This window comes from Argiope bruennichi, chromosome 5 (genome assembly GCF_947563725.1).
Source record: "Argiope bruennichi chromosome 5, qqArgBrue1.1, whole genome shotgun sequence".
Taxonomy (NCBI): Eukaryota; Metazoa; Arthropoda; class Arachnida; order Araneae; family Araneidae; genus Argiope; species Argiope bruennichi.
Window position 1 is genome coordinate 31211488 of NC_079155.1, and position 26844 is coordinate 31238331.

At 25.6% G+C, this 26844-nt stretch overlaps 2 protein-coding genes across 3 annotated transcripts in view; one reads left to right on the plus strand and one right to left on the minus strand.

Annotated features, from left to right (window-relative positions):
* The first annotated feature begins 6055 nt into the window (after positions 1-6055).
* LOC129969693 (protein-S-isoprenylcysteine O-methyltransferase-like) lies at positions 6056-8669 on the plus strand. The gene has a single exon (XM_056084379.1). It carries the CDS (start codon positions 6158-6160, stop codon positions 7022-7024), a length of 867 nt encoding a protein of 288 aa, XP_055940354.1. The 5' UTR covers positions 6056-6157; the 3' UTR covers positions 7025-8669.
* A 10696-nt stretch (positions 8670-19365) lies between these two features.
* The window catches only part of LOC129969035 (phospholipase D1-like), a 28716-nt gene continuing 21237 nt past the window's right edge, over positions 19366-26844 (minus strand). The window contains exons 21-26 of one of the 2 annotated variants that reach the window (XM_056083433.1): positions 26188-26279; positions 23495-23658; positions 22343-22410; positions 22010-22227; positions 21725-21848; positions 19366-19935 (exon numbers count right to left, since the gene is read on the minus strand). In XM_056083433.1, the coding sequence (XP_055939408.1) occupies positions 19711-19935; positions 21725-21848; positions 22010-22227; positions 22343-22410; positions 23495-23658; positions 26188-26279 (891 nt within the window). In that variant the 3' untranslated portion in view covers positions 19366-19710. The remainder of the gene's footprint in view (positions 19936-21724; positions 21849-22009; positions 22228-22342; positions 22411-23494; positions 23659-26187; positions 26280-26844) is intronic. The other variant, XM_056083434.1, reaches the window with a different exon arrangement.

The window sequence follows — 26844 nt, forward strand, 5'->3', positions numbered from 1 at the left end:
TTATTAGTGAAAACCTTTTTAATGCCGAATCGTGCTTCTAATCCGAATCAACATAGACTGATAAGGCTCCAATGTAATGCCAAACCAGCTTGAATGATTCGCTAAAACAACAAATTTTAGATACTCATAAAAATATTTTTGCAAAATATAATTAAAAAATTTATTAAAAAATGTATGTGGACTAGAGGGAAAAGTTGAGCAGAAAAACTAACCGGAGTGTCTCTCCAAACTTTTCTTGCATATAGAGAACGCCTTACATGGCATTGGTGTCTAATAGTAACGAAATATTAACTTTTGACATGAAAATTTAGCATTTTTATCGAATCTGTCGTGCCATCCTTAATGATTCTTGGCATGCGTTAACAGTATCCGAAACTCGAATTCGAATTTTCAATAAAAAATAGAATTAGTATTTTAAAAACCCTTTCTTCGTAAGTATCTACTCTAGAAAAACGCAGTTGAAATTTGTTGGCTCTTTATTCAATGATCTATTCTGCAAAAAGCGATTTTTTTTTTTCGCCATGCACATTACGAAATGGGAGACAGATAATAAGCCTATAAACATTATCATGTTAAAAGCAGTTTTGAAACTTTTAATGGCAATTAAGAAATTAACATTACAATTATATATTTTTTTTCTTTATGATAAAATTAAATTGCAAATAAAATGTTAGCATCAGGGCAATTATTCAAATTATTTCTATTTCTATTTTGAAAAAAAGGGAAATTATTGGATTTGAGTTCACTTCAAACTCTCATTTCAAATTAGTGTAATTAGTTTAAGCAAAGCTTTCGTTTTCTTTTATTCCTTACAGAGTAAATTTATGGCAGCTTAACGATCCAGATGCTATTCTACCCTTCTTTCCAAAATGTCCGTTTACAAAAGTTTAATCAGTTTAAATGGTTTTTAAGAAATATATTTTATTGATTTGTTAATAGGTGACATTAAATTGGTCATTTTACTCTTCTGTTTTTCCTTTCGGTACTATAATAAAAAAATTTTAAAAAAAACTTATTTTGCTAACAAAGCCCTTTTGTAAATGTATGACAGAAAAATTTGAACGTCATAACATTTTGAATTGTGGATATATCTGTCAAAGCTTCAAGGTATGAAAAAGTTGCTAAATAAGTATGTCATTCTTGTTTCCATTGCTTTGAATATTCCATGCATGTCATATAATTGTTGAGAAAAAATACATAATTTGTTAATATAAAAAGATATTCAAAACCAAATTATTAAATATAGCTGAAATACTACAAATGCTTATTTTTATTAAAATTGTCAAAATTTAATAGTCAATGCAAATTCATTTGCAGTTTAATCTTATGACTCTGCTTAAACGATAAAAAGTACTTGTTCCTAATTCTATGAAAAGCAAAAAGTGTACATCCAATCATGCAACGGCAATCGAAAAATCAAAACCACCATTACAAAAAACATTATGAAATATTCTTCTGTATCTTACAGTGTAGCTTGATGGCAACATACCCAAAAAATTTCAGCAAGCAAGCTTGCCGTAAGAAGTTGTTTTTTCTCTTATCTCAAATAATTATCTTGTTTTTTAGTGTTATTATGATAACAGTGATAGTAAATTCTACAAAGTATTCTAATAACAAGTTATCAATTGGAATTTTGATTACAAATACACTCTGCATAATTCATCGAATTGTTCTCGGTCGCCATTTGCGGAGTCTTCGCAGAATTGCGAAATTTCTTTCTAATCTCAATATCAAAGATGACCAACGATTTCGGAAGCAAATTTACTTTATGATGATTGGTATAATACCTTATTATGTTTTAACCTTCTCAGCAACAGTAATCATTATGATAGCAAGCTCTCAAAAATATCCTGTACTACAAATTTCCCGCCTTGAAAACATGAATGCAAATATGACCGTCATATGTACAATACTAATTTGCTTATGTCATTTAATTTGCTTTTCGATACCAATCGATGTATTTGTTTTGTTTTATATATCTGTATGCAATGATCTTATTCATGTTTTTAATGGGTATAAAGAACTCATGATGGTCCAATCAAAGCCAGATTACATTTACCTGACCGAAATGTACCGTTCTTTGAGAAAACTCGTGTCCGATATAGATGGCCAACTCAGCAGTGTAGTAGTCTGGTCATGCCTTTCCAATGTATTTTCCCTCTACTTTGCTATAGCTGAGCTAACCCAAAAGGAGCTTATACCAATTTTGCCAACGATTTCTCTAAACTGTGTTGTTGTTTTCAGCACATTAATGTTCTCATTAATGTGTTTTTGGGCCGACAAAGTGTCTAGATCTGCTGCTTCGATTGCTCGCGAAGCTTACTGGCTTCCCGAAAATACCATTCTTTCACCCGTAGCCCACATTCGCTACCTTCTAGTACTGAGCCAAGATGTATATTTAACTGCCTGGGGATTTTTGCCATTAAAAAAAGGTTTCCTTTTTACTTCTGTGGGCACAATGATCACGTATTCTGTGATAATAAAAGATCTTATTAAGTCTTAAATGCTAATGTTTGAAAGAAAATTTGAGAATTCATTCATGAAAACAGATGGGATTTATATTGAGCTCTTATGAAAAACACTAGGCGTCATGTGCTTTTTGTCTTTTTTTTTAAACTTGTGACTGAAGATTCAAGACACACATAGACAGAAAATGATAAATATATGTACACGTAAACTAAAAACAATAAAATAATAATCGACAAGTTTTGCTAAACTAATATACTTCAGAAGGAAACTATCATGGCAGTCACCAGCTGTCAGTCAGTATCAGCCACGCTTTGTTTCTCGTTCTTTCATTCGCATTTTTATGTGAATGCAGCAATCTAACTCAATTCCTGATGGTGCATTTATTATAATATGCTTCTAAAGAGGGTTGAATAATTCGTCGCTGAATGGACTTTCTACATTTTGGTTTGTTTTGAAAGATAGATTAAATAGCTCTTTTCTTTTAAAAAATTGTGATAGTGATTTTCAGCACTATTCCAAAACAATGTCGATGGATAGTTGTCTATCATAGATCCGTTAAAGAGTGCGCCTAGCTAACTATATAATTTCTTTACTCTATAGTATTTCAATAAAATCAAAATTCTCCTTTTGTTTATGAAAAATGTAAAATTGCGAGCATTTTACATGCTGATAATCTTACATGCTTAACCATAAAATGGGTAATTTATTTTTATGTGTAATTTATCCATTTCATATCCTAAAAAATTGTGATTTGCATTAGCAATGTTTAGAATGAACCAGAGTATTAAAAATTCTGTCTTACAAGATGCAATTTCTCCCTTCCAATTCTTGGACATTAAAAAAAAAAAAATCTTCTGCTCGTAGCACTTAAACTCAAGATGCTTTATCAAAATTGTTTCTGTGAATAATTTTAAACAAATAACTAGATTTTAAACTAGTTGCAAAGTCTGTGTATTTACAGTGTGAACATAAACATTTAATTTTACACATACACGTAAATATATACATACACGTACACACACACATGTGTGTGCATGCAGACGTGTGCGTGCATGTGTGTGTGTGTGTAAAATGATATTTTAAAATCTAATTTAATTGATTTCCAAATTTGTATCTCAATTTAGCTCATATTAATTTCATTCTAAAATATTCTCTTATTTCCTGATCTAGTACTTGTCTTTTTATTTAATTTATTTTACACGCGTTCTGCAAAACTGCAGCATTCGGCAGGTTCACATGCTCCGAGTGAAAGGATAGAAACCCTTAATATTTACAACATCCTTTTAAAGATACCTAAATTTCCTTTTCCTAAGACTACACGCAGCAAAGAAACCCCTATCAAAATCTGATTGTAAAATCAATGAGGGGAAAATTTCTGTCTGTTTTGCTCATCTGCTCTTGTATCGCGATATAAACGGACGTCAATTTTATCATCGCTTCTTCTCAGCCATGCATTTGTTAATTTATGATTTTATATATATATTTATTTATTTATTTATTAAATTTAATTAATTTCCTAATTTTTAGCTCAATTCAGCACATATTAAGTTCATTCTAAAATATTCTCTTATTTCCTGATCCCATTCTACTTTCCTATGTAATTAATGCAACAGAAAGCTCCGTTAAAATGCTTTCGTCATCGGTTCCGACGCTCCGAGTGAAGGGATAAAAAATTGCTAACCTAAACAAATTCTTTTAAAAGATTCCTATAATTCCCTTACCTAAATTCGACATGTGTAGGAAATCCCTACCAAAATCTCACAGTATAGAATTAGGGACACAGGGATAAGCAGGGATCTCACAGTATCTCATAGGGATAAATTTTTCATTAGCTTTTCCTCATTTTTGGTCTGTGTCGTTCTGTGTTCATGTGCTCGTCGCTTATGCTTGTACATAAATCATGCCTCCCGAGAGTTTCTCTTGAATAATTTCATTTTTAGATTAATTTATGACACATATAAGGTCCTAAAACTAAATAATAAAAAAATAAACATTTATAAGCATGCATTAATCTTTCGAAAAAAATTTCAACACTCATTGATATTGTTAATCATATTTTTTATTTTGTATAATTTGCAAATTTGTAACTAAATTCTTGGGACTCTATTATAAGAATAATGCAAAAATCTTATGTTTCTTGTTTAATGTCCTGTTTTTTTATTGAAATACCAGCCGCGTTTTGAGATCTGTTAGTTCGTTAGGTTTAAAGTTTTTCAATTAAGGATTTTATATTACTTGGTCTCTAAATAGTTTCTTTAGTAAAATATTTAAGCTTCACATTTTGATAGTCATATGACTCCAAATATTATAGAAGCCTAATACTGATCTATTTCTTGTACTATATATATGTCTAATCTCTCTATCAGTTTTCGTACTTTAAATTGAAGCGGAGTAATTAAACTTCTATTAATACCAAAATTCTTTATGCTGAAACAAACGTGTTTAAAAAAAATATGAGCATGGGAAACAAAATAATCCAGCATTGATCTCCCATGTGCATTATAAAACATTTTTTATACTTTATAAAATCACCATAAGCTTTTTCAATAAAAATTTCTCCTCTTTACCATAAACATCACTTTTTAGTTTCACTTTCAAAAGGATTTCAATGTCATAAATAATAATATTTTACTTTGTTTTGGGCTGTAAATATATTCTGAAAAAATTATGAAGTCTAAATTTTATAAAATTCATTGGTGGTAAGGAATAATATTCAGTGAAATATTCTTGACATGTCAAATTGTAAATTTTTTTAAAAAAAATGGTTCCATCTTTTGTCACCAAATCTGACCTAATTATGAAATTTGTAATATCACTATTTTAGGATAATTAATAATTTCATTAACTTAGGGAAACTCCGAACATTGAATAGGCTATCTTCTTTGAGACGGTCAACGAAGTAGTCTAATATTGCACCTTTTTACAAGATAGTAATATACATATTTTTATAACTCACTCGGTTTTAGTCATAAAAAAGTAAGTAAAAAGTAGAAATAAAAGTAAGTTAAAAGTAGTTTACATAAATGGATTAGTTTAATTCAGTTACATTATGTTAAATACCATTTAAAAACAAAGGAATATTTTGAGATGGACTTTATAATATTGAAACACCGTCAGAATGACAACTTGTAAGCTCAAATGACTGAATGGGTTGCTGCAATTGATTTTCTGAAGTGTTCTCAAACGAGACAAACAGCTTGCAGTCCAAAGAAATAAGGAAGTCAAAGCGGATTCTAAACGAATTCATGTGTCAAAAGATTATCGCATGCATTTGACATCTTCGTTGGATGGGAATATGTGAAGATGAACAAATTGAATGATTAAAAATGTAATTTCGAATTATTTTATTCACCTCAAGATAAGGGTAGCTTAAGCTACAGTGCGACATCTAAACAAACTGGGGAGAGAAATGATGAACAAATTATTTTTGCAGAGTTTCTTTGTGCGGAATTTTTTTGATTCAAATACTCATTTTTATAACTGATTTTTTTTCTTTTTGCTTTTTGGATTCCAAACATTATTTTCTACATAATAACAATATGCTACGAAAGTTTCATTAATTAGACCAGCGAACCTGGTTGTAGAAAGTCAAGCAATAAAAATTCGTTACAAGATGGCAACTTAAGAAACGATGTTTGTGGTGCTGGAAAAATAAACAATTAAATTAACACCGATAATTATCATCAATATGGCTATTAGTACGAACGGCCGAATAAGTTTATATTGTTTTTGTGTTAATTTAACTGTTCTTTTATTGCCATGTCTTGGTTATATAAACAGAACTCTAAAATTAGTTGTGGAAGATTACTGGATTATTATGTCTGTTGTTTACGGACTGGGAATTCAATTACATATTTTCATTGTATATAAAAATAGAGGATATGCTTACAAAGTCGCATGGAGATCTGGTCTTCTTGGCTTTTTTCTAGGCTTGGGCATTCTTATAACACGTCTTGCTTCATATTCATGGTGTATATTTGGTTTCTACATGGCACTGCTCAGTTTTTTCCATTTCTCAGAATATCTCACGACTGCTATAATAAATCCCAAGTCGTTGAGCTTAGATTCATTCTTACTGAATCACAGCAAAGAATATGGAATTGCAGCTTTATGCAGCTGGTTGGAGTTTTTTGTTGAATGCTACTTTTTCCCTCACTGGAAAGAGCTTTCATGGTGTACATGTTTTGGACTTTTCCTATGCATTGTTGGTGAATTAGTAAGAAAAGGTGCTATGTTTACTGCTGGAACAAATTTCAATCATATAATACAAAGTCATCGAGAAGAAGGACATGTTCTTGTGTCCCATGGACTGTATGCTTGGTGTCGTCATCCATCCTATGTGGGATGGTTTTGGTGGTCAATTGGAACACAGATTGTGCTGTGTAATCCAATATGTACTGTAGTTTATGCTGTAGCCTCATGGAGGTTCTTCAAGCAGAGAGTAGTAGAGGAAGAAATAACTTTACTGAATTTCTTTGGAGAAGATTATGTGAATTACCAGCGACGTGTACCAACGGGCTTACCTTGGATACAAGGATACAGATTAGAATTATGAAAAATGAAATAATGATGAAACTTTAAAAATTGTGTTGATTGAAATTTCTAAGAAATTTCAAGTCAAAGTGAAGAACTGAAAAGCAGATTAGATGGAACAAGTTGTTAGAAATACTGTGAAATTGTGGTATTCACAGTATTTTCTTAGTATAAACACGTGTCAAAGTACTATCAAAAATGTAATCTCTTATACAATTTTTTTCTATTTTCAACTGTTACTTATCCAAACATTTTTTTTTTTTTTTTTATGTTATAGCTAGGAGCAAAAATTTTGTGTACCTTTATTTTCAGATTTTGTACTTAAATTAAATAATTGTACTTTATTTTTTGATATTTTACCAAATTCCATCCTGATTGAAAATTGAAAAATTCAGTATATATTTATTATATGACATTAAATATTTGGGTGAAATCTACCTAAATAAAGAACGTATCTTGAATTTGTTGCCAGTACTACAATCCACACAAATAAGTGCAGTTGTTCTATTAACAATCTTTCAACAATAGCATTGTTTGCCTTAACATCCTTCTTGCATTTTGTTATCAGTGACTTGGCAATTTGAAAGATCACATTGAAGTAGATTTCAATCAAATATTGTACTATTATAATTTAATCATGCATTAAAACGATACAGTGCTTTTGTTGTGATTTAATTAGTATTATGAAAATTCCAGAAAAAATATACGATGTAAATATGTGCTCCAGTTCTCATAAACAGATTTTGCATAAAAATATAGCTGAATTATTTATATGTTACACTGTATTATTTTTGTATTTTGGCTGGATTTTGTGTTAAGATCTGCTTATTTATAAATTGAATACCACATAGAAAAGAAATGTTATCGTAAGCAATAATGAATTCATTAGGATCATTTATAATTATTCTTCACTTGTAGTCATATTGTGTGATCTACTAATATTGTTTTAGAAGCAGTTTCATCATATTGCTCAGCCTCATGAAATAAGTAATTTAACCTGGATTTAAGATTATGGTATGGCTGCCAAAATTGGAATTTTTTTTTAATCACAATTCTTGTTGCATGTGGTAATATGCTTTGTGTGGCCATCTAAGATGAAAAGTTTTGGTTAGAGACTGCACCATTATCTTAAATCCTACTGTAATCTATATTGTGATTATCATCTGGCTTTTAAAGATGCTTTTTAAGAATATTTCATGTTGATTATTTATGCTTGTTGTTAGCATATATCAGTAACTATTGTTATTAATGTCTATAATCATGTATATTTTAGACCTATGGGAGAAATGTATGTGAAAAATCATTTAAATTTTATAACAATTTTACAGTATAAATCTTCTGTTAGTTGCATATCTTAATCAGTATTTTTAAGTGTGTGGATCAAACTCTTCATGCAGTTAAAACTAAATTTGTTTTGCATTAAGTAACCGTAATACCAAAAAAGAAAACATAAAAGCCATACTTTTATGTAAATTTCTTATTTGATAGAATATATATATATATATAACTACCCTGATGCACACATTCTCTTTCTTGTGTGTATTTTGCTTTATATGAACCTGTCTTCTTCAAAAATTGTAAAAAATATGTGTATTATTCATTTTTTTTTTCTGAAAATATGTTAGGATAACAGTTATATATATATACACATAACATTAAATATATTTATTTAAAACATGTACAAATTCTGTGAATGCAAATATTTTTTTTATTTATGTTGCTATTACAAAATATATTTTGAATATATTTTTTTTTTTTTATTCAACATATTAAAAGCAACTTTATATAAATGAATTGAATTTTTAAGTATAATGCACACGCTAAATTTATTTTTTGTGATTTGATAAGTTTTGCGTTTTTCTCCTACTCTTGTATGTGATGTCTCTAAAATCAATAAATTAATTTAGATTTATTAGTTCAAAACAAAGAGCTGCCCAAACTGTTTTTACAAGCGTTAATTTTATTTATTTCTGCACATATGAATGTATACTTTTCAAATTATGCAATTAACAAAAGATTGAAATGTAGAAATAAAGCTTTTGCTTGTTCTGAAAGTGATTAAAAATGGTTGTAGTCATTCATGTTTATGTGTGTAAGTGTGCAATTTATGTTTTAAAAGGTTTTATTATTATTATTTGCCTAATGTAAAACTAGGTGCCAATCTTTTGTATAATTTTGCTATTTTTTAAAATGTTTTTTTTAATGCATTATATTTTTTTATTATAAGAATGTTTGTTTCATATAATATTTCAAAAAATGACAATTAATTTCTACCTGCCTTCTAAAAGGTAATAATACTTAACTGTTTTTTTTTTAATTTATAAAAGATCTTATTAATATTCTAATTGACAACATCATATATATGTTATGGTTTTTATTATCTTAACCCTATATCACAAATATGAATTTTAATTCCTTTTCATTTTTGTGGTTGCTAGTTGTATCAAATTTTACCATATAAGCTCGATTTATAAAACAATAGCCTAGATGTTGAAATTTTTCATTTGTAAAATAGTTATGCTTTTTCAGTTTATAAATAGCTAATGTTATAAGGAGTGTTAGTATCTACAGAAAGCAATACAAATTATAAAAATAATTAACAAAATCTTCATAATTTCTTTGTAATTAATGTAATATATGAAAAATGAATTATTTTATTAGTACTATTATTTTTCTATTTTAATGCATTTTCTTTTAATAAATGTCTGACCTATAGGCTACATAAAAAAAAATTCTGCCAAATATGATGCTTGTGATAATTTATAAATTGTTTATTCAGATTCTTATATATGCATTTTACAAAATATTAATATCATATTAGGAAAATAAAACATCTAGGATATAGATGGTTTTAACGTGATAAAATTTATTGGCTGCAAATTCTAACGTGTGAGAAATGTATGAGCATGTATGCTAAAAAAAATCATTCAAAACACTCTAAAGAACAAACTATTAGACCAAAATTGCCAAACTTTGCATACATTTACTTCTTGGATAATAGATACTAATTAAATAAGGGATTTTAACATTTTTCTTCAATAACTTTAGGTGATATTTTTATTTCACTCTGAAATTCAAAGTACCTTCTCAGTGAAATTTTCATGTCTATGTCCAGTTTTTTTTTTAAATTCTTTTTATTTCATTAAGTTTTTAAAATGCTTTAAAATATATTTAATTACGGACTTTCTTTTTTTTCCCCCTCATTTCTTTTGCTTACTGGATTAAAACTCATGAATATTGAAGCAGTATTATATACATACGTTGTTAAAGTGTGCACATTATCATTCTTATGTAATAAGCAATTTTAAAGATAAAATAAGATAGATTAATTAATATGAACCAGAAAACATCATTCTGTGATGTTTTAGATTAAAGGTTTCAATCCCCTTAAAAAAAGTCCCCCCCCCCTTCTCTCCAAGACCTTGTACCAATTTTTTTTATTCATTGCAATTTATGGTATGAGACCTGAGTCAGCCATACTACCTACAAGTATCAAATATGATACAAATTGATAGTATCTTTAGATGTTTGTTTTAATCAGTCATATACAGCAATATTTTTTTAGAAGTATTTTATTATTATTAAATCTTTCCATTTCACTGAATTTTAAACTCTAAATATGAATAAATCTCTAAATTCCTGTCTTCTGTCAACTTGAATAAGTCTTTGAGAAAGTATTATTAGAACAATATTTTGAAGAATTTTATGTTTATAAAAAAAAGTTGTTGTTTTTTTAATATCAAGAATAATATTGTCATTTATTCTAAATCACCGAATGAATAAGATAGTTTTATTCCATTATAATCATCTCATTTTTAAATTTCACATTTAATTTTTCTTTTCTTTTTTCTTATAGTGTCATTTACATATACCTTATATATTATGATTGTGCTTCTTAATGAAACTGATGGTTAATTCTCATAGTAGAACTGTTTCAGAAATGAATAATTTCATTTTATTTTTCCAATTTTTATAATTTGTCAGTTATATTTCTTTTGTTTGTGTGCAAATCAATTTGTGCAATTTATATATATTTGTTTATTTTCAATTGATCAAATTTAATGAATTCTCAATGATTAATTATTTATTTTCTTGATAAAGTAATATGAAGATGGAAAAAAAGATAACACTGCCTTTTATTTGTCTGAAATTTATACATTCATTTTATTACTAAACAACTTCATTTAATTAAATTTTAGATAATTAACAGATTTGTTGTTCATTAAGGGAATTATATATTTTTTCATCTTTGATCATGCATTTTTGAAGCATATGGTTTAAAATATAAAAATATTAGTTCAGGACATTTAAAAAGTACAATTTAAATGGCAATGAAAACCAAAAATATTTATTAAGTAATAATAAGAAATACTTTGTTCAGTGTTTCTTTTAGAATACTTTTAGTGGTTAAAAATATCAATATTTTGCTATATAGCAAAATCAAAAGATTTGAATTTGCATTGAATATTAGCAGCAAATACCAGCATTCTTGTCAGACAAACTGTTCTTTAAACTGAAGTTAATAAAAAATAATTTCAGATACTGAAGATAGATCATATCAATGATCAGTACATAATTCTGAAATAAAGCATTTTGATGAATTTTCAAGTCTAGTAAAAACTTGCATAAGAAAAGAAAAGGTGTCAACACTGAATAATTTCTTACGTATTTTTAATACTTATACTATAAAGAATGGCTGTTTGTCTTATGATGAATTCATCATATTATTTTATTGAAGAGAAACTGAATATATTTAACCAATACAAAATAATTTTTATTTAATAAACCCATCTGAATCTTTATCCAGTTTAGAATGGAAATTAATTATATGATGATTACAATTTTTATTATCAGTGACAATTTTTAATTTTGCTCGGATGCCAGTTTCAGTTTAATCATTTATTAAACTTCTTCTTCATATTTACTTTTGAGATTCATAAAAAATAAATGGGAAAAATTGTTTATTAAAATTTGGTACAAAATAGCCTTCAAACCATTGTTCTGATTTCTTTTTGTTTTAGTCATCCTAAATATATTATTCTACTCGATAATTTTCTTTTTCCTTGAGCATTTGCTTATTTCCTTGCAATTAAAATAATTTCAGTTTTTATTAATATCAAACTAGAATTATTATGCAGCTATTTCCATTACAATTGTTTTTATGTGGAAAGTTGCAATGTACTTTTAAATTTGCTATGAAAATATTTTATGGTAGGTTTAATAAGGTAATCATTATTTTGTGTTTAATTCATTATATTTAGAAAAGATTACATATAATCATTTATCTTTTTTTTTTTTTTTTTTTTTAAGATATTGCTTGCTATACCTATATGCAGGGGGAAAAATCTGGTTGTTTCAAGGATAATATGTTTTTACATTCTATGATAAAATTACATTTTTATTTAAATTTATTTATTGCAGTGATTTCTTACAATTTCAAATCTTGTTTGTTTGTTTTTTTAATTCGTTACAAATTTTGGTTAAATCAATTTTAACTTGTATTTAATATTGAATTTTCATTACCATTGTATATAGATGCAAATCTGTAAAAATTTTATATGTGAATACATCGTAATATTTGTTTGCAAATATAGTTAGTTCAAGCTCAATAGTTTTCATGTAGATTGTTGCTTACATTCATTTCAATGATATGAAAGAATATTAGCTTTTACATAAGTGTTATAAGAATAACTATGTTTTTCAAAGGAACAGCATTGTAAATAAACCCAAATGCTTAGCTATTTTATAAAATTGGATGCAAACAATTTTGCCTTATTCGAAAATGCAATAAGTAATGCTTTAAAAGATAATTTCTCATAGTTTGTGTTTCAAGCAATAAAATTGAGTACATATTGTATAATTTGTGTCACTGATTTGAATTTTTTTAATCAATTTTCATAAAAAGTGAAAATGTTTTCTACTGAAATTGAAATATAAAAAAGTAATTCTATTGTGACTAACATAACATTTGAAAGATTTTAACTAGCTACAATATGACAAATGTCATGAATACTCTTAAATAATTTCTGAGGAAATCTTTTATCCTTATATTTTATGTAACAATAATCGGTATAACATATCTATACAGAAATTATTTTAAAAGATAGTGATTTTAAAAAAATTAAATGAAATTTTTAACTTTGCAATCAGCATAATTTAGTTACCACATAGAAAATAGCTTAAATTAAGCACTAAATTTTTTGAATTTTTATAATTAAAAAAATTACAATTAATAATAGTAATACATGGAAATGTTAAGTTTGTAGTAAGAACAGTTTTGGATTGATCAGCAATTATTTATTGATATTTTTGTTATTTCAATGGTATGACTAATATGTAACAGTTGGACCATCAGTAATAAAATATTTAAAAATTACAAGTTTGATATATAGAAATTTTAATACAAATAAAGTCTTTTTTTTTTAATAGAGGATGGTAATGCCTTTTCCAAATTCATATTTGATATATAATGACAATTTTCCACTTGATTTAATAGGTTCTGACAAAAAGAATTTTTCTGAATTATTTGAACATTGTCAACATTTGATCATTTAAAGCGCAAGTCAGTTTCCTGCAAAAATTATATTTTGGTATATTCCTGAATTTACATTATATTCTATTACTTCTCCTTCACTATATTACATTCTTGGTCCTTTCCTGTACTATAAAGCAGTGAAGTTCCACTCAGAAAATATTGCATTAGAAAACAGCAATGATATATTATATTGATTCTTAAAATGTGCTGATGTACCATCTGAGCAAATCATTCTTTTTGATATTGAAGCAATTTTTGTAAAAGCCTTCTTTTCAGATTTAGTTAGACGGAATAAAATGTCATATGTGTGAAGCTGATTTCTTCATAACTAATTGCATTTTCCTTGGATTAGAGGAGAAAGATTTCTTAAGTTCTCTAACTACTTAATGTTTGTAATGATGAATATGCTTTAGAAGTTGACTTATAGTAGACAGGCTTTTTCTTTTTTTAATTCTCTTTTCTAGTTAAGCTCTCTTTCCACTTTCTAACCTGCATTGACCGATTTTTTTTCCCCCATTTTGTTCAATACAGATTTCTTTCCTTGGTCCTGGCATTTTGATTTCTAACAAAAATTTAATTTTTAAAATTATATTACCAATACTTTGAAATTTTACAAGAATTATATAAGAACGAATTTATAAAAAATTTATTTTAAAGAGTAAAAAATGTGACTAACATAACAATAATATTTGTTACAATAATCATATTAGATAAGTTACATTAGTCAAGCTCTAAATCATTAATAAATAGAACTATATTAACAATTTTAAATGAGTTGTATAAATTAGTTAAGTTAAAATGTACAACTTAAAAATTCCAGAAATACTCTCCGTAACTTAAGAGAAAAATTTTAAAATTTTGTGACTAACGCAGCAAAGCACAATTATGTTAAAATTTGTTGAGAAAATATAAATACCTCTTAAATTAATCAAAAATTGTTTTCTTAATAATCAACTAGCTGTATAAACTTCAAAGAAATGTATTCATGAAACAGGAAAAATAAACATAACTTTATAAAAAAAAATTACAAGTAAAGTAGAGAAAAATAGATTTAAAAGCACTCAAATACAATCATGTGTTCTTTCTAAAATAAAATTCGAATCAGTCACTATTAGAAAATTTTCTACTGCCAGATCTGAAAACTAAAGTTTATGTTGGGGGGAAAAAAAACGATATATCACAGTTATGATAACAATGAAATTTGCTTATGTATAAAAGGTTATTTTCATGGAATGACAAACTATTTCGATACCACAAAAATTATATATTAAACATTTTAACTTTTAAATTCGTGCAACACAGCAACATCTGTATTACCTTATTAATACACATTTTTAATGAACTGATGGAATTTTCCATAAATAAATTCGTTTTAATATCATTAATTTAAAATAATCATTCCTGTTTTGTTTTTTAAAATATAAATATAAGTTTCAATACATTTAAATTACAATAAAAAAACGTTTTTCTGTTTTTAAAAAAAGTATTTTAAAAACAGAATGAAATCTGCTGTTTATTATTTCATAACTATATGTCTTTCTCCGCTCCCCTTGCTATAATTTAAAATGGTTCAAATGCACTTGTAACCTATTTTCATCATTTATCTGTAGCTGCTGCACCACCCAGTTTCAGAAATAATAGGGGCTTTACTGCATATGTAAAAAGTCTATGCAAATGAAATTTTAGAAGTTTCAATTAATAATAATGAACTTTCCTTACATTTTATTAGTTCATCTTCAAATGGAAAATATAAACAACAATGAAGAAAAAGAAAATGCATAAAACAGGGATTAAAACTAAGTACACAGTGTATTGATAAAAATATATATATACATAGTGCGATTTGAGTACATGAGAAAATAAATCAACATTTTAAAATTTAAAGATTATTTCACAATTTTTAAACTATTCAGAATTAGGATTTTATACAAATTTCACAAGGATCAATAAAATTGATTTTTTAAAAATGCCTGTGTTATTTAAAATTAATTTTAAAAATAAAAATGCATTTTCAATGTTCAATACATTTTTTTAACTTAAGTATATTGGTAATATATAGAAACAATTTGAAGAATCAATTTATAAATATATAAAAAAAACTTTTTTTAATTTTAAAAAATTTCATAAATTGAAAGAAATTATTTTAAAACTTAATATTGAAAAAATAACATTCAAAAGGATTATCACAGATAGAAATTTTTATAACACATTATATAATGTTTAAAACAATGGAATCTCATTGATATTATATAAATATAAGATATCATTTTGAGCACAGCAATAATCTCAGCATTTCAAGCAGTAAAATAACATTAAACTAAATATTATACAAATAAATGGCAAGTATTACATTATACATGAGCAAGAAATTTATAGTATAAAACTATTAATGAAATACAATGAATCAGCAATCACTGCAAATGTTATAAAGATTAGAAAAGACTAGAAGCATGAGTTTATAGACTAGAAAAGTCAAAATGAAACAGAATTCTAGCAATAGCAATCCAAATGCAGATAAATAAAATAAAGGAAGAAAAACCATGTGCAACAAGGAAACAAACAATATATTAATTTAAAACAATGATAAAACATGAAAAGATTATTTTATTGAAAGGTAAATGTAAAATCATTAAAAAAAATAGCAAATTTCCTTCATAAATAACTATAGAAGTATTTTAATACAGCATGTGGAAATAAGATGCATTATTCCTATATACTAAATAAAGATTAATTTAATGAATGTTCATATTTCCAGTAGGAAAATTTTATAACCACGAAGTTCACACATTAAGGAAAATAGGGATAAATCCAATATTAAATATCTCAATTAATATTTTACTTTTTTTTATTAGCTGCACTAATACACTGAAGATATTTCAGATATAGATATTTTCAAATCAAGTTTTAAACAACTAATTTTATAAATAAAATTTATCTATATATTTATTTACAAAAAAAAAATTGAAAGATAAACAAAAGTTTCAATAGAAAACATACATTTCTTCATATGTAGAATACATCATAATTTTTTTTAAGTAGTGCATATCATTAACCTTATATTTATGTTTTATTTAATAACTATATGTCTTATGCTAAGGATAAAATTTTAAGAATATAAATATTCGAATTGTTTAAAAGTTAGCATGAATCATCAAAAGATATGTCAAAATATAGTTCAAAGTGTATTGCATATTATCAACAAAGAAATAAAATTAGGCTTCTCTCAACTTATTGATTTTTTTTAAATCAATAAGTAGAGAAGTTTTTTTTAAATCAATAATGCTTGGCCAGAAGAGATCATTGTATTTATGTTGAAATGTTAAATAAATGAATGTCTGATTTAAAATTATTAGATTTTCTTTTAATTCAAAACAAATTGAGATCTTTTACATGTTTTTAAAAAATAATTTGCATTATGTGCATTAAATGTAGTTATCTTTAAAAAAACATTAAATAATGAACACTGCAATGACAACACTGACGTATTAAAATAAATTTTATAGATTATGGGATTGTACAGTTAATTGTCAAAAGAACATAATAAAATTTGATAATGAAGAAGTCCATTATTCTTAATCGCTCCAAATTAGCAATTAAAGTAAAGAAATAAATCTGTCTGATAAAGAAAAAAAAGGGCTATAAATTGCAAACAGGTAAATTATTAAAAAATAGATAAATGGAAGAGATTAAACCTGAAAGCACATTATAATTTACTTTATGTTAGTACAAATAATATTATTCAATTGATAATAAATTATTTTATTCAATAAATATTTAAATATCAAAAAAATGATTACCATTTTTTGTTATTAAATATTTATGAACTATTTATTCTAAATATAAAACTTATTTAGAACAAATTAATATTATAGTGAACTATAATCTAAATTTTTTATTATTAAATTTAGGAAAGAATTTTATAAAAAATGCAGAATTGCTTGTCAATGTAATTTAGGTTGAAATACTGATTAGATTAGAATTAATCTAAATTAAACTTATCTAGCTCTTTTCAGAAGTACAAAATCACATAATCAGACAGTCATCAAGATCAGTGCAGATGTATATCATTAGTTTAGATATTAATCATTTGTAATTATTTAAATTGATAATGTAACAGAAGTTCTCTCATTCCTCCCCTCTCCCCCTTAAAATCTGTCAGTGAAAAACTGTCGTTTTGCACCCAACATCGAGCACTGTATTCCGATATTCTTTTTAATAGCTTAATACAATACCAATTTAAATTAAAGTTGTACTAGTTTTAAAATTGAGTTAAATTTTTTCACTGGCATGTTATTTTACAAAATTGGAACCTACAATAATGGTTTAAAAACTACAAGGTTAAAAGTCAAAGGAAGATTCAAGGTATGAGGAAGGTTTTTTAACTGGAAATTAAAAGCTACTAGTGTAAAGGATGAATAATTATATAAAAAATGAAGAAGACTTTTTTTTCCCAATAGCTGAAGATTTCCCTCCCCCCCTTGAAATAGTAAATCGTAATCACCAACTGCTTGAATTAAATGCATGCCTTTAGCGAATTTCATAAACTAGATAAATTCATCCAAATAAAATATTAAAATGTTGCTTTACCGAATAAAGTGTCCTAACTGTATTTAATTTATCATTTTCTTCAATGACATTAACTTCACTGTCCAGTTTTTCTAAATGTGAAACATTTACGTCAATGCATATCATATAAATTTATAACATTTTGATTCTGAAGTATTTTATATTAATGAAATTGTATTTTGGCTGAATTTAAAGATATAATAATTCTCTCTTAGTTTTCTTATTTATATTTTTAAAAATATGCATTCTAAAGTAAAAGAAAAATAATAAATTTTCATTTTTTATAAAACTTATTTATCAATTCACATCATATGAACCTTGAACACAATAAATGTCATCTCATCTTTAATTATGAGAATAAACTATAAAATAAATTCTTTTTATTTCAATGTAAATTCCATGAAAATAAATTTTTAAGATTGATATTCCTTAATTCATATATTTTTAAAAGCTTTAAAAAAAAATTCATTTGTTTTATCATCATATGTTTAAATATTTATATAAAATTTTATATACTTATAAATATATAAAATTTATATATATTTTATAAATATTATATATAATTTTATATATTTATATATAATTTTATATATTTATAAATATTTATCTATTTATATATTTACATAAAACTGTATTATGCATTTAAGAAATTTATTATATTCATTCAAAATCATTACTTGAACCACTTGAAATTTAAATTTGTGCAGCAAAAATATAATTTATCTTTTCATCAAATAATAATAAAAATAACAACAATCAAAGATTTTCATATTATAAATAAAACGTTATTTCCTTAGATATACATAAAACATTTTGCATAACAATTTATCAGTAACATACAAAAATTTATTTCAAATTATGATTTAGTTTATAAGAAAAATAAAACTAGGGAATATAACAAGCATTATATACATATTAATTAATTTAAGACATTCTATGTTATTTTTTATCCCAAAATGTTATAAGCTAATAACAATAAACATAACAATTAAATAACACCGATAAAAGATTTAAATATATTATAATTATACAAACATTATAACAGTCTCAATACACACCTAAAATAGAAAAATTCATTGTGAACCATTTATATATTTGCCTATTATTTAAATCTTGAAATGTTTAGTCATTATGGCAAAGAAAATAAGCAAAGAAAATATGGTAAAAATTTCTACGATACAATTCTTACAAAACAATTTTCAAATATATATTTTTATATACAAAAACATTATAAAACTGATTTTCAGAGAATAAAATGTTAACTAAAATAATACCAGTATTAGTCTTTCAATATGAAAGATAAACTACACAATTCCAATAAAATTAGCACCAATAATCAATCAAGTTATGAAAAGAAATAATAACCAACAAATAATTTAAGTTACGATAAATACTGATATAAATGCTGGAAAAGGGAATTTTGTACAAGCATTTTGTGCAAAAATATAAATTCAGCAACTGGTATAGATATAGTAATAAACATTTTATAACTCTTTAACAATTGTAAAATTTGTGCTGTTTATAAATTGTAGAAAATAAATTGAGATTCTTTAAACAGTAATATAATACTTTAAATTCTTAAGTTATGATTGTGTAGAAAAAATGAATCATGTCCAAAGGCAAACTGGCATTAGAGATTCTTTAGTACCAGCACTAGGAGTCAAATTTTCATTACATAAGAAAAAGAATGGCACCAGGACTAAATGGCCTCGAGTACCAGATAATAAACTCTTTGCAGCTTCTGGATCAGTGACAGCTAGGGTAGGTTTTGAAAGATACTCTTTCAATTCAGCAAAAGTATGTACTTCATCAGATGGAATGCAACGGAAAACCTGCATGAAATTTTCAGGTTACTCAAAGTAAACCTTATAAAACTTCATTTTATAAAAATTAGATTAATTCATTTTTATAAAGATCATGAAAATAAATTTTTTTAAAATACGATAAACAAAATGCAAGGAGAATATTGAACAATTTCACAAACTCTACAACAAAATATTATTTCCAAAATGATTTCTTTGTAAATGTATCAATTCATTTTATTATATTATTACTACTTTTGGGACCAACAGGTTTGGCGGATATCCAATTTAGTTTAGTATCGAATGAATATCTTTGATAATAATGTTCCTTGATTTCATGAATGCCTCATTAGGAAATAAACTTGGAATAGTGTAGTACATCTTATTACAAAGAGTATATTAGAAGCTTAAAACATGATGATAAACCATGGGCCTGAGCTTATTGGTTATATCCTATCCTAGAGTTCTGTTTACCACTTTTATAGAAAAGCTGATGAAATTGTTAAAAAAAGAAATTAAATCCATTAGGATGTGACAAATTTTTGATAATAGAAAAAAATTCACAAATAAATATTTATAAAAGCAATAAAAATAGTTTGAAATATATACATAATTTTTTTTAATTTTTAGATTGAGGGAAAAATATTGAAATTAAATTAAATTAGTATCCTTGAAAAGAATTTTTTAAGGTGATACAAAAATAAATGTGTTGTAACATGATATTTTAAGTCAAAATTTAGCATAATTTTAATGAAAATTTTGGAGAAAAAAAATTGACCAAAAGTAGATTCCAATCTTCCAAAGTATATTTGGATAATATCTGACAATTGTAGATCAAAAGATAAGCCATACCAAATGTGAACACACACATATGGGTGGATATTTAATAGTGTAAAAAAATAAAAATGATTTTTTTTGTTGAAATTTTTCAATTAATTAAAAAAAACTAAGAACGGTTTGACATTATTTCTTGATAACCTCAAAAACATTAACTATCTTGAAAACTGTCTGTTAATGTCATTAACTGTCTTGTTAATGATACTAATTTAATTGCTATGCAATTTTTTTCTTAAATGTCAAAAAAAAAATCTATATAATTTAATAATATGTTATGTTGTTGCATTGGGATTAAAATTGCTTTATTATTTCATCAAATATTCAATTGTTTGATTTTCTTCCATTATTGACAGATCAAGAGAAAAAAAAAGATCATTCATTTTCACTATATATACAGAATCAGAAAGGAAAATACATTACCACTAAGGACAATATGCAATTTTAAAACAGATTACTCAGACACTTCATTTTATTGGCACCTTAATGTAATGAGACTAAATTTCATTAGAAAGATTTTTCATTGTATATATTATATACAATAAACAAAATGACTGTAAAATTATCTAAGTAACGGGTTTTAATGCATATTGCAATTTGATGGATAAAGACACTTTTTGAAGGAAAAATGCACATCAAGATATGCTTTCAAAGAATTAGTTAAAAATAAATATAACCAATATATCTTATGAACCAACTGATCACCAAAGGTAAATAGCACATCTATATGAAAAACATTTGAAATCAAGAAGTGAAAATGTTCAGAGAAATGCAAAATTAAGTCAATAGAGACATTAATATAAATTAATGGAATTCAATGTTTAATGAGATAAAGTTTCTTATTTAGTAGGAAGTTCCAGAAAAAACAAAAAGAAATTCATTAAAAAAAATTTCAATTTTCTAATTATGAAATACAATATATTCATACAATTAACTTACAATACAAATTAATGGAAATAAAATTAAAAGAACAGTAGAGTCTTACTTTTTCATAAATAGATGTATTTAAAGCTGCAGTCTTAATCCACACTTCTTTATAAAAGGATTCACAAACTGGATCCCTAATATCTACTGCCTGATTTCCTTTGTCCAACAAGCCTAGATGTTCCCTATTTTACAACATTATAATATTGAAGGATAATTATTTTAGATTGTTACATGCAGTATAATGTGCTGCATTATATATAGATTCCAATTTAAATGCATCAGACAAAATAAAAATGTAAACAATAAAAAGACACTTCTAGGAAACTGATCTATTTTGCAATACCTGAAAAGAGTCCTTCGCAAACTGCATGCAAAGCGGCCTGCTTCATAGGGCTTTCCATTCATTACAGCTTTTTCAAAATCTACATCCTCCACTATTAGACACATTTCACTATCTCTATTTCCTAGCAAGCTTCTGTCATTTATATTTGCTGATCCTATAATAACTGTTCTATCATCAGCAATCAATAGTTTACTGTGAACATATACCAGCTCAGATACCTTAAACAGATTAAATAATTGATATCAGCAATTTATATATCATTCCTTTCTTTTTCAGTACAAATCTGTATTCATAAAATCATCAATAAACTTCAATAGATGCAATGGAACTTACAAGTTTATCATTCAAAAGCCCATGTTTTCTCAAACCATAAAATGTGATATATGTGTTAGGATCACCAACTATAAAAAGAATAAAATGCAATTTCTTTTATTATCAAACTAAAATTTCATATTTAATACCATGTACAGTGCTTCAGAAAGGATGCATGTTAAATAATGTTCTATATATGTAACAATATTAAAATTTTCATTATTATAATTTTCATATAATGAATCCATGGAACCTGCAATAGAACAACCCTCAAATTTAAAATGCTATATTTAGAAAAAAGTAGCAACCTTGAATATTCAATTGTTTAAAAATAGCACCTCAAAAACAAGATTACAAACCAATAGCATCTGCATTCCAAAAGGTTTTTAAGAAATGCATATAAAAAGAACAATCTGCAATTTTAAAAGTCAGCACATATACATTACAAATACACATACAAACAAATTAAAAAACAATGAAAAAGACTAAAAATAAATAAACAAGGTGAGAACAAAATTATTACATATTTGGAAAGTTCTATTTTAAAAATGAGAAAGTTGGTACACCAATCACTTAAAAAAAATAGATTGTAAGCTTAAGAATATATATTTGTCCATAATGGCATTTATTAGAAACCTGAATAATATTTACACACTATACAAACTCACCCCAAACTCTCTCCATGTTCACTTTATAGTTTGTAGTTATTGTGACTTTGATTTGTGATAGTTGGCAGTGGAAAAGATATCACTGTTTATATCATTATTATTATTTTACAAATGTGCATGAAGAAGAAGATTAGCTAGATGCATATTGAGAAGATCTATAATAATAAATAATTAATTGCAACACAAATAACTACTTTTTGATTTTTAAATATCAACAACAATAAAAAAAAAAAGATAAGCTCCCAATGATTCCTCAGCAAGACAAATTAAACTTTAGAGCATCCCCTTCAAAATGATTTACCTAATGACAATTTGAATGGTTCCAAATATATCTGGTATATTTGGAACATTAAAATAATGTATTGATTCTAATATGTCAATGTTGTAAGTTTTTAAGGATGTAATCAGCTTAAATAATTATTGCTAATTAAGCAAGGCAATAAAATAAGAAAAATTATACTATATGCCTTACAGAATTTTTTAAAAACATATAATATACCATCACCTTCATGTAGTAACCTTTGATAGAGAGAATCAGCTCCTCTGCATATTGAAGCATAATTCCAATGAGTAATTGCCTGTATAGCTGTACCAGTACCAGTCCCAATTTCCCCTTCAAATGCTGGCAAAAGTGGCATAACAACATACACTCGAAATGTTTCTTTATTCCTATCAAAAAATTTTGACAATAAAGTGTCTGCAAACATAAAAGTACAAGTATGCACATATATAAAGAGAAGCAATGCAAGTCATACATCAACAGCCACTGATGAGCGAAATAAATCTTTTATAGAAGCAAAATGTTAAGACTGATTGGCTTGAATGAATATATTTACAGAGAATAACAACAATCCATTGACATATTAGCCATTTTCACAATATAATGAAATGCACTGAAAAGCCATTAACAAAAAAAATGTGTAAACACTTTCCTAGTGACATTAAATATATGTGCAGAGATAAGAATAAGCTTGTAAAGAAGACAGAATAGTTTTTGTGATGATTTATGAAAGGCACATTCCTAGCCTTAACCCTTCGTCAGACTAAAATCTTGTTTGTACAATTTTAAAGTGTAAACTATGTTAGGAAGAAAAAAAAGATATAATTAAACTGAATGCAAATTTTAGTAAAGTTCTATTCTATATAATTAATTTTCAGTATTTTGAGCCACACATGTTAAATAAAACTTTTTGAACTGTAAGAATTAATTTTTTTATAAATGAGAAAAAATAAGAATCTATTCTGAATCATCAATATCGTGATAATGTTTTAGAACTCGTCTGTCTAATTTTATATTTTTAAAAATTCACAATTAAAACAAAGACAATGGTCTCACACAAAATGAATTTAATATCATGGCCATATACTTAGAATATGCAGTTACTAAAACAAACATTGTAGTACAATTATGCTTAAAAATATGTTTCAAAATTAAGAAAAAAATAGCATGAAAACAAAAATGATATAACTTTGTTGTTGTAGTTAAAATAGGGTAAAGAATAGTTTTTTGCTTTAATAGGCCCCATAATTATTCAAGAAAAAAACATTTAAATCTTGATAAATTTTTAAATTAAAACTTTGAAAAAAACTTTTTCAATGAGCATTCAATATTTAAAAAGTAATTATCTGTCATATATGTTACCTCTAGGTACAACTCTCTGCTTTGCAGAGAAGTTTTGTACACTTTTTAATAATGCAAGTCACACTGTGCATGAGGCAATTTACAGATAATATACTGCTCCTAAATATTATGTTAAATACTCTTGAATTTTTAAACGAAATTTTAATTAATAAATCAATGTTTACAGGAAAAGTAGGAGGATAAAAAAAATTTGCGAGAAAAACATCAAGATTTTAATGGACGAAGAGTTAATGCAATATAAAGGAAATTATACATGCAAAGAGAAAAGTTCATGAAAATATTTCAATTCATTTTGTGCTTCAAATAATACAAATTTCTAGCTAGAAAAGTGTAGGTTAACAAGCAGCTAATCTAGAGTTAGTCAATTGGCTTCTACAGGCAAAAGCTGCCAAATGAAACTAGTGGTTAATAGAGTTACCTCAAGGATAATCAATACAAATCTGTTATCCATTACAAGTTTTAATTGATAGTTGTCTCCACAGAAGCTTCCTATTTGAAAGGAAATCCAACCTCATGTTGATACTTAAAATTATCACAAAGAACATTTTACAAAAGAAAAAAAAATCGGTTTAAATTATTTTCTTAATAGTTTTCCGATTTACATCTCATCAAAATCTCCATGTAAACAAACAAAAAAAAAACTATGCAATTAAATCAGTAAACATGTTAAGGATTCATTAGGGTTAATTAAATTTTTAACTAGTGATTTAGAACATAGCTTTGTCATATTTAAATAAAAGGAAAGGTGAAAAGATTCATAACATTTATAAATATTACATTAAGGAAATCAATAAAATAAGAAAACTCATATTAATCAAGAAAAAACTTTATAAAATGATGTTGGACACATTAAAAAACTGGACTTTAATAGACTGGACAAAGGATTAATTGAATAACATCTTTTTTTAAAACAAAAACTAATTTTTTATGTCACTTTTCCAAATATATTTCATACATTTAGTTGTCCAGCAAAGTTTTTATATGCATAAAACAAAACTGAGTAGAAATAAAACAATTTTTTTTTAAATGACAAATATTTTTATTTTAATAGTTTTCAAATCAAGTTAATTTATAAACAGAAACTTGAAAAATGTATTCAGAATTTTTAATAAAAGTCCATTTTAAGCTATTATCTAGTATAATTGAACATCATTACAAAAAATATCACAAGAAAAATTGAAACATTTATTAAATAAAAGAGAAATACACAAATACTGTATCAAACAATATGAAAACAATAACTTAAAAATATATATTGTGTTTAAGTTTGCTGTGTTTGTGTGGAAAACAAATATTCCCAATTATCTACAGAACAGAAAAATTAGATTACTAATAATAAATTAAAAATGCTTGCTGTAATAAATAAAAAATTGTAATAAATACTTATTAATGAAAAGAAAAATTTTTTTTAATGCTACAAAACTGCATATAGATCAGTAGCTACTTAAATATTACACTTAAAACTACAACTTCAGTTCTTCCACAACAAGTTTCAAAATTAATTGATTGTATATATTTTACAAAAGAACTTAGAAAAATTTATAAGAAAAACATACTTATGAGCTAATAAAATGCGCTGAAAGAGTGCTTCCCCTATGCCATTGAGTACATCTCTGTGACCAGCAGATTGAGTAATGAAAAATTGATTCTATATAAATAAAAAAAAAAAATTAAGTTACAAATTTAAAAATTAAAAAATATATATAATTAGTTGATTTATTTCACAAAAAGTAAGGCAGATAGAAATGAATGCTTATAGTACATTTCAATAAATACATATATCAATCTTTTAAATAGCAGTAAGAAGTTTAGGTACAATAATTTTAGAGACTAGACTTTAATAATCAGTTGCCTAAATATTACAAAAAAAAAAAAAAAAAATTCTGAAGTTCTTATGATACTTTCATATGCCGGATTGAATAACACATCAAACTGTTGGTATAACCTCATTTGGCATAATAAGAATTAAAAATACGTGTTTTTAGGAACTTTAAAACTGAAAAAAAGTATTTTACAGTAAAAAAAAGTTTAAAAATTTCTAAATATAAATATTTATGTTGCTCCACTGATAAAAGCTTTGATTAAATATATTGTGCCCTAAATACTCAACAGCAATAGAACCTGTGATAGTAAAACAGACAGTTTTTAAATTCCTAAATAAACTATAAGAAGAAAACAGTGTTTGTTTCCTCTAGAACATAAATACTTCTATT